Source organism: Natrix helvetica (genome assembly GCF_964273705.1).
Source record: "Natrix helvetica genome assembly, chromosome: 16".
NCBI classification, from domain to species: Eukaryota; Metazoa; Chordata; class Lepidosauria; order Squamata; family Natricidae; genus Natrix; species Natrix helvetica.
In genome coordinates, this window is record NC_138563.1 from 5897451 (window position 1) to 5906995 (window position 9545).

General features: G+C 48.4%; 1 protein-coding gene across 8 annotated transcripts in view; it reads left to right on the forward strand.

Moving 5' to 3' along the window:
- Nucleotides 1–8161, forward strand: part of PELI3 (pellino E3 ubiquitin protein ligase family member 3) — an 18482-nt gene extending 10321 nt beyond the window's left edge. For 6 of the 8 annotated variants that reach the window (XM_081968636.1, XM_081968632.1, XM_081968635.1 and 3 more), the window contains 6 exons: nucleotides 1661–1837; nucleotides 3487–3616; nucleotides 4259–4360; nucleotides 4483–4680; nucleotides 5882–6070; nucleotides 7004–8161. In XM_081968636.1, coding sequence (XP_081824762.1) covers nucleotides 1686–1837; nucleotides 3487–3616; nucleotides 4259–4360; nucleotides 4483–4680; nucleotides 5882–6070; nucleotides 7004–7570 — 1338 coding nt within the window. In that variant the 5' untranslated portion in view covers nucleotides 1661–1685 and the 3' untranslated portion in view covers nucleotides 7571–8161. The remainder of the gene's footprint in view (nucleotides 1–1660; nucleotides 1838–3486; nucleotides 3617–4258; nucleotides 4361–4482; nucleotides 4681–5881; nucleotides 6071–7003) is intronic. The other 2 variants (XM_081968634.1, XM_081968639.1) reach the window with 1 other exon arrangement.
- Nucleotides 8162–9545: the final 1384 nt, after the last annotated feature.

The following is a 9545-nucleotide window of genomic DNA, read 5'->3' on the forward strand; positions in this document are numbered from 1 at the left end:
CCTTCCAGGAGTGTTGTTGCGTAAGGAGGAGGTGGGGGAATCTACATCTTGTGCTGTGCTAAGATAGAAGTGCATAGGATCTAAAAAAAAGATTTAACTTGGCTATAATCGTGAATCGCTAAACCAGGCCAAACTTGGTTAACTTTTGGATGCAAGACCAACAGAAAAAGCAGCCCTCAAAGCCCAAAAGAGAACAATGAATCAGTGGAACAGAAGTTGCCTCCAGAAGTTGTGAATACTCCAACACGAAGTTTTTAAGATGGTGTTGGATAACCCTTTGTCTGAAGTGGTGTAGGGTTTCCTGCCTAAGCAGGGGGTTGGACTAGAAGACCTCCAAGGTCCCTTCCAACTCTGTTATTCCATTCTATTCTATTCTATTCTATTCCTTATTCTGATACCTTATCCTATCCTATCCTATCCTATTCTTTATTCTGTTATTCTATTCTATTCTATTCTATTCTATTCTATCCTTTATTCTGATATTCTATTCTATTTTTGATTCTGTTATTCTATTCTATTCTATTCTTTATTCTGATATCCTATCCTATCCTATTCTTTATTCTGATATCCTATCCTATCCTATTCTTTATTCTGTTATTCTATTCTATTCTATTCTATCCTTTATTCTGATATTCTATTCTATTTTTGATTCTGTTATTCTATTCTATTCTATTCTATTCTTTATTCTGATATCCTATCCTATCCTTTATTCTGTTATTCTATTCTATTCTATTCTATCCTTTATTCTGATATTCTATTCTATTTTTGATTCTGTTATTCTATTCTATTCTTTATTCTGATATCCTATCCTATCCTATTCTTTATTCTGATATCCTATCCAATCCTATTCTTTATTCTGTTATTCTATTCTATTCTATTCTATTCTATCCTTTATTCTGATATTCTATCCTATTCTTTATTCTGTTATTCTATTCTATTCTATTCTATTCTATCCTTTATTCTGATATTCTATTCTATTTTTGATTCTGTTATTCTATTCTATCCTTTATTCTGATATTCTATTCTATTTTTGATTCTGTTATTCTATTCTATTCTATTCTATCCTTTATTCTGATATTCTATTCTATTTTTGATTCTGTTATTCTATTCTATTCTATTCTATTCTATTCTATTCTATTCTATTCTAAGACAGTAGCAAACTGTCCGAGTCAGTTATTTCTCAAATCTTGGCAGCTTGAAGATGGGTGGACTTCAGCTCCCAGAATTCATAGCGTAGATGGCTGGGGAATTCTGGGGATTGAAGTCCAACCATCTTAAAAGCTGTTAAGAAATCCATCCAGATTGTTCCCTGGAGCCGATCCAGATTGGCTTTCAATCTTCAAAATAACCAGAACTACAGAACTCAATTAGGAATCCATTATTGAAAACCTTACAAAGATAAACAACGCGTGATCTCCGAATCTACTTTGTGGGATTGGCCACGGAGATAGTTTGCAAGCCACGCGTTGTTGAGATCCTTAAACGTCGCTTTTCTTCAATCCTTTCTTGGGGAGGAGGGGGGGGGTTCATTGTTCCGTGCCAAACTGCACATTTGCAAAACTCCCAATGGCCACAAGAATTCAAGCCCCAAAATGCTTTGTTGCCCCCCCCCCCCAGCCCTCCCAGGACCTCTAATTGAAATACCTGCATTCTCCTCCAGGTTCACACAACTCTGTATTCCTAGGATGGTGCTTGAAGGAAGCACTGAAGCTGTGAGTTCTCATCCTCTAACTTTGCGCCGGACCTGTGCCCAGAATGGGCGATTTTACCCTTCGGCGGGGGACAGCCTTCTGTTAACCAAAAAGCCCGTGAAGTACGGGGAATTGATTGTTCTGGGGTAAGTAAGTTAAACCATTTTTTTCTAGGTTTATTTCAAGTGTTAGGTAACTTGAGGGTAAAGCAAATAGTTGCAGGAACTGGGTAGAGGTCTGTTGTGGCCCGCCAGCGGAGCTGGTGACAGACTCAGACAGTGGGGAGGGTTGGGGAGGAACCTGGGCCAGTCCGGGAGTCTATGGAAGGCTCTGAGGAGGGCTCTGTGTCGGAGGCAGAGAAGGGGCCAGGGCCATCTGACAGTTATCAGCTGCCTTCGGAGTCAGACATCAGTGAGGCAGAGGAACAGCTGGAGCCTGTTCTCAGGCTCAGAGTTGCCAGAGGAAGGGAACAACTAAAGAACAGGGGTCGATTTGGGAGTAAGGCCACAGGTGGATGGTGAATGGCCCTTCCCAGAGGGAATAAAAGAGGAGCGAAAGGGGAGTGGAGTTTGCAGGAGTTCCATTCATTAGGGTGAAGATCTGCTCCTGACTTCTTGCCAAGGAATTGCTGCTACAGCTTGGAGTTTAGAAGATATCGGCCTGGCAGCTCTCCAAGCCTGATAAAGGTCTGCAGTTGTGAAATCTCATGAAAGACTGTTGGCCGGGACTTTGCTAGAGAGGAATTCCCTTTCACCTCAATAAAACAGGTTTTATCGGGATAAGGAGTCGGCATGATGATCTTGGGAAGCCTAGATCAGATCAGATGACCAACATAACGAAGAGAAGAACTAGAGGGTGTGATGGTAACAGTTTTTCAATATTTGAGGGGCTGCCTCAAAGAAGAGGGAGTCAAGCTATTCTCCAAAGCCCCTGAGGGCAGGACAAGAAGCAATGGGTGGAAACTAATCAAGGAGAGAAGCAACTTAGAACTAAGGAGAAATTTCCTGGCAGTGAGAACAATGAAACAGTAGAGCCACTTGTCTCCAGAAGTGGTGGATATTCCATCACTGGAGGTTTTTAAGAAGAGACTGGACCGCCATCTGTCTCAAATGGTATAGAGTCTCCCAATTGAGCAGGGGGCTGGACTAGAAGACCTCCAAAGTCCCTTCCAACTTGTTTTCTATTGGTTTCCAACATCACCACTTTGCCCTATTTGGGGCAGAGGGTGAGCAGAAATTTGCAAGGCAGTCTGGTTGGATTGCAAAAACTTTCGGGCACTGAACTGGTAGTAATGCTGCCCCCCCCCCCCCAGTCACCGCACTACAAAACAGATGTGGACACTCTAGAAAAAGTGCAGAGAAGAGCAACCAGGATGATGAGGGGACTGGAGGCTAAAACCTACGATGAACAGTTGCAGGAACTGGGCCTGGCTAGTCTAGTGAAGAGAAGGACCATGGGAGATAGAATAGCAGTTGTCCAATATTTGAGGGGCTGCCCCAGAGAGGAGGAAGGGGGTCAAGCTATTCTCCAAAGCACCAGACAGGGAATAATGGGTGGAAACTGACCAAGGAGAGATTCAACCTGGAAATAAGGAGGAATTTCCTGACCGTGAGAGCAATCAACCCACGGAACAGAAGTTGCCTTCGGAAGTTGTGGGAGCTTCATCCCTGGAGGCTTTCAAGAAGAGACTGGACTGCCCTCTGTCAGAAAGGGTGTAGGGTCTCCTGCTTGGGCGGGGGGTTGGACTAGATGACCTACAAGGTCCCTTCCAACTCGGTTATTCTGTTAAACGCAGGTACAATGGGTCTCTGGCTAACGGAGACAAAGGCCGTCACCGCAGCCGGCTGGCCCTCTACAAGCGACCGAAAGCCAACGGTGTGAAACCCGATGTCATCCACCATATCTCCACCCCACTGATGTCCAAAGTAAGTCAAGCAACCCACCCTGGTTGCAGAAATGCTCCTCCTCCCCCCCCCCCCCCACCACCACCCAGCAATGGCATTGCCCGGTCTATTTAAACCTCAGGCTGTGTGTAAAGAGAGATTCTGAGCACGGGCAAAGTCCCTTCCCTGCCCCATCCACAACCACCACCAATTGCTCTGAATGGGGAAACGTAGTCCGAATTGCAGGTAGTCCTCGACTTATAACCGTTCATTTAGCGACCGTTCAGAGTGACAACAGCACTGTGGGACTTTTCCCCACACTTACGACCGTTGCAGCATCACGTCACCAAAATTCAGACGCTTGGCAACTGGTTCCTACTTAATGACGGCTGCAGAGCCCTGGGGTCACGGGATCCCCTTATGCGACCATTTGATAAACCAGGTCAATGGGGGAAGCCAGGTTCACTTAACGACAGGGTGACTCATTTAACGCCCGCAGCGATTGACTTAAGCGGCGGTTCAAGGCCAGCCATAAAATGGGACAAAACACACTTCAGTAATGCCTTACTTAGCCACAGAAATGTCGGGCTCAATTGTCCTTGTAACTCTGAATGGTCACTAAATGAACCGTCATAAGTCGCAAGTTGTAAATGAAGTGTTGTAACTACTTGTCTGGTCCTACAGGCGCTGAGCGACCGAGGTCAACACAGCATCTCCTACACGCTTTCCCGAAGCCATTCGGTCATTGTCGAATATACTCAAGATGGCGAGACGGACATGTTCCAGGTATTTTTTCGGGTTCGGAGGAGGGAGGAAACATGTTGTGGCCTATTGGCCACTGGCCCCTCCAGCAGCAGAATCAGAGGAGGACTCGCCTCTCCTCCTTTTCCCCATCTCTCTGTTCCCAGATCGGCCGCTCGACAGAGAGCATGATCGATTTTGTGGTGACCGACACCACGCCGGGCACAAATTCATCTGTGGATGGACAGACAGCCCAAAGTACTATCTCCCGCTTTGCCTGCCGGGTCATTTGCGAGAGAAATCCTCCGTATACGGCCCGGATTTATGCCGCCGGTTTCGACGCTTCCCGCAACATTTTCCTTGGAGTGAGTGAGTCACCAAGCAGCCTTGGTGTGCATATGCGTGTGTACAGATAGTCCTCCACTTACAACAGTTCACTTAGTGACAAAGTTAAAATGGCACTGGAAATAGTCACTTATGTGTGCTTCCTGAGAAAGCATAAATCGCAACCTGAGTCCCATAAACCTTCTTTTATTTATATGGCTGTAAATTATGGTTATGAACAGTCCGCAAGGCTTCACAAACAGCCTGTGAAGATTCCGACAGATGTCTGCTCGAGTTGCCACAGTCTTTCAGGGGAATGTTGTTAAACACCCACCTTATCTCCCTTGAAATGCTGCCAGAGACCTAATGGCCAAATGCAGAGCAAGGCCAAACTTAGCACAGACTTAAACAAGACTTTTCAAAGCTTGAAACCGACCAGATAAACCAATTGCTCCCTGCAAAAGCTCAACTCCCGTTCGCTCCTCTTTTATGTCTTATGGGAGTGGCCAATCATCTCCAAGCCTTACTCCCAAGTTGACCCTGTTTTCTTAACTGTTCTTGCCTTCTGGCAGCTCTGCGCATGCGCACATTGGGAGCAGGCTCCTGCTGTTCTTCTGCCTCGTTGATATCAGAGGCAGCAAATAACCAAAATCCAGATGCTTGGCCAATGGTTCATACTTATGACCGTTGCAGAGTACTCCCCCCACCCCGGGCGAGGGGGGGGAGTCACGTCATCCCCTTCTGTGACCTTCTGAGAAGCAAAGTCAATGGGGGAGCCAGATTCACTTAATAACTGGATTACTAATTTATCAATTGCAGTGATTCACTGAACCACGGTGGCACGTGAGTTTTGCCCCATTTTATGGACTTCCTTGCCACGGTCCCTTCAGCCTTCTGAAAGCAAAAACATGCCGTGCTGCACACATACCCCTTGCTCCCCCTGCGCCCCCCCGCCTGCGTGAATGTCTCCCGCATGCGCCCCACCCCCCACATGCGCAGCAGAGACCTGAAAAATCAGGTGGCCAGCAGGAGGCATACACGCATGCGTGGTGGAGCTGAGCTGAGGCAACGGTTGATGTGCCCACTGAGAGGGCTCTGTGTGCCACCCTTGCCACAGGTTCGCCCTCACGGACCTAGATTCTGGTTCTCTTTGACTCGAGTAGGTTTGAGTGAGGAGCAGTTGGGCCTGTGGCTAACCGGGACCTTCAAACCAAACTTCAGCGCCACGTCTCTCGTTGGCAGGAGAGAGCTGCGAAATGGAGGACTCCCGACGGGCTCATGGATGGCTTGACCACGAACGGCGTGCTCGTGATGCACCCCAGCGGCGGTTTCAGCGAAGACTCCACCCCGGGAGTCTGGCGGGAGATCTCGGTCTGCGGGAACGTCTACGCTCTGCGGGACAGTCGCTCGGCACAGCAGCGGGGAAAGCTGGTGGGTTGGCAACTCAACGGAGAAGAGTGGATTACAAGTCAAGATTTATCCGCCACGAGTGGATTATAACGCAAGATTTATAAGGCTTAGGAGAAAGAGGAGATTTAGGAGTGCAAAGACCAAGAAAGATAATTAGGGGATTGGAGAATATTACCGTGTTTCCCTGAAAATAAGACAGGGTCTTATTTTCTTTTGAACCCCGAAATAAGCGTTTGGCCTTGTTTTCGGGGAGGTCTTATTATTTTTGACGTGCAGGAGGCGGCGAGCGTGGTGACCTCCTGGCTGCTGCTTTGTTTTTGCAATATTTTCGGGGAGGGCTTATTTTTGGGAAAACAGGGTAGATTATACAAAAGAAATTGGCAGGAATTGAGTAGTTTAGTGAAAAGAAGGACTAGGGGTGACATGATAGCAATCTTCCAATATTTGAGGGGCTGCCCCAAAGAAGAGGGGGTCAAGCTATTCTCCAAAGCATCAGAAAGTAGGACAAGAAGCAATGGATGGAGACTAATCAAGGAGGGAAGCAACCTGGAACTAAGGGGATATTTCCTGACAGTGAGGACAGTGGAACGACTTGCCACCAGAAGTTGTGGGTGCTCCCATGACTGTTGGTTTTTAAGAAGAGATTGGATAGCCTGAGCAGGGGGTTGGACTAGAAGACCTCCAAGGTCCCTTCCAACTCGGTTATTATTCTATTCCATTCCATTCCATTATTACATAACATTAACAATAGAGTTGGAGTTCGAGTCCCTTTCTGGGAGAGGGGGCGGTCTAAAAATCTAAGAAATAAATAATAAATAAATAAATACAGGGACCTTGGAGGTCCTCTAGACTTGTGATTTGTCTTTGGGCTGAAAGTGCAAACATCTGGAATTCTTCAAGGCGTCCATTTCTCTGCTTTTTCATCTCTTCTTTTCTCTTCTCCCTCCGTACTAGGTGGAAATGGAGTCCAACATTCTGGAGGACGGCTCCCTCATTGATCTCTGCGGGGCCACGCTCCTCTGGCGTACTTCGGAGGGCCTCCTGCGCACCCCAACTTTGCAACAGCTGGAGCTGCTGCGTCAAGAGGTCAACGCTGCCCGGCCACAGTGCCCGGTGGGTTTCAGCACCCTGGCCTTCCCCAGCCTGGCCCAACGGGGCGTGGTGGAAAAACAGCAGCCCTGGGTCTACATCAACTGTGGCCACGTCCACGGTTTTCACAACTGGGGGTTCCGTAAAGAGAAAGGGGGGCTGGAGCGCGAGTGCCCCATGTGTCGGCGGCTGGGCCCTTACGTGCCTCTCTGGCTGGGCTGTGAGGCCGGGCTGTATCTGGACGCCGGACGCCCCACCCACGCCTTCTGCCCTTGCGGCCACGTCTGTTCCGCCAAGACTGTCCAGTATTGGTCGCAGATCCCGCTGCCGCACGGCACCCACGCCTTCCACGCCGCCTGCCCCTTCTGCGGCACCTGGCTGACCGGCCAGCAGGGTTTCGTCCGGCTCATTTTCCAGGGGCCCCTCGACTGAGCGGGAGGGGGAAGCGCGGCTCTCCCGCTGGAGGATGACGGTTGGAGAACAAACCACACCCTCCGTGGGCCGCCGTGGACCGCTCAATCTCGTCATTTTGATTGTACTGGACTTCTGCATCGGCCGGATGGCCATCACATCTCTTCCCATCCAAGCATTTGGGGGCGGGAGGGGGGTGTTGGATTCCAATTTGGGGAGACGGATTCTCCTTGGGCCGCCTCCCTGTCCTCGCCCCTCCCCACGACCCACCCCGTCGTTCCCTTCCCACCTAGAACCCGTCTCCGCGAAGCAGAGGTCCCCACAATGGGGGGACTACTGCCGGGTTTCCGAAACGGGAGTGCGTCGTTTTGGGGGTCAGGGGCTACGAAAGCCAGCCGATTATCTTCAAACAGGGTATGAATCGACAGAGGAAGCTCGAAACTTGAAATCCGTTGCTTGGGCATTGTAGGCGATCTGCACGTTGCTGCCATTGCGATTTCTCGAACCCAGGGTTAGGGTTGTCGTGTGAACCCACCCTAGATCCGTGTTTGGATCGGTGGGGAGAGCCCAAAAGAGCTTTGCTGTTGCTAACACAGAGAGATATATATCCATTATACGGTGTGGGTCTCTTATTTACATACTGTCTCCCGCCTTTATTTTGTACAACTCAAGGTGGCATACATTGCTGTGGTTCGCCAGCGGATCTGGCAGCCGATTCGGACAGTGAGGAGGTTGGGGAGGAACCTGGGCCAGTCCTGGAGTCTGGGAAGGCTCTGAGGAGGGCTCTGTGTCGGAGGCAGAGAGGAGAACAGGGCCGTCCGACAGTTATCAGCTGCCTTCGGAGTCAGACGTCAGTGAGGCAGAAGAACAGCTGGAGCCTGTTCCCAGTGTGTGCATGCACAGAGTGGCCAGGCGAAGGGAACAGATAAAGAACAGGGGTTGACTTGGGAGTAAGGCCACTTGTGGACGGTGAATGGCCCCTCCCAGAGAAAATAAAAGAGGAGCGAAAGGGGAGTGGGCTTTTGCAGGAAACAATTCGTCTGTTTCTTCGTTCGTTTCAGGAGTGTGAAGATCTGTCCGTGAGTCTCAGAGACTCTGTGCCCAGAGTCTTTCCTTGCACAGCCCCTCATTTGGGAAAATACTGACATGGCAGCTTTCCAAGCTAGATAAGGTCTGTGGTCATAAATACTCCTTTGAAAGACTGTTTGCCAGGCCTTGGCTGAAGGTGAAGGAGAGGAATTCACATTCGTTTAATAAAAGGGGTTTTGTCGGGACCAGGAATTGGCTTCGTGCTTTTGGGGGGACCTAGGTCAGGACATACGTAAGGATGCTTCCTTGTACAGCCCCCACAACAACAACAACTGCAAGATGAATTGGGCTGAGAGAGAGAAGGATGGGCCCAAAGTCACTACATTAGTTTTTCACGTCTAAAACTCATTGCAACACCTTCGTCACCCCATCGAAATGTCTCTATTTTAATTTTCTCTTAGTCATCAGTTGGAATTTCGGGGTCTTCTCCGGGTCTAAATATAAAACCTTTGGATTCCTCTTCCAATTGAGAAAAAAAAATTACTTTATAATGCAATGCTTCTCAGCCTCCATGACTTTAATATGTGTGGACTGTTGGTTGTTGGTTGATAATCCCAGGATTATCCAGTAAGCATGGTGCCAGAGGGATTCTGGGAGTTGAAGTCCTCCCATCTTAAAGCATGCTGGCTGGGGGATTGTGGGAGTTGAAGTATGCCTATCTTAAAACAAGCTGACTGGGGAATTCTGGGAGTTGAAGTGCACCCCTCTCAAAGCAAATTGGGGAATTCTGGGAGTTGAAGTCCTCCCACCTTAAAACATGCTGGGTGATGAATTCTGTAAATAGAAATCCATTCATCTTAAAGCTGCCAAGGTTGACAAACTCTGTTCTAATCTGTTTTTCCACCAAAAAAAAAAAGACATTAGAAAGAAATTTGCATGTGTGGGGGCATGGTTTTCGTAATACTTC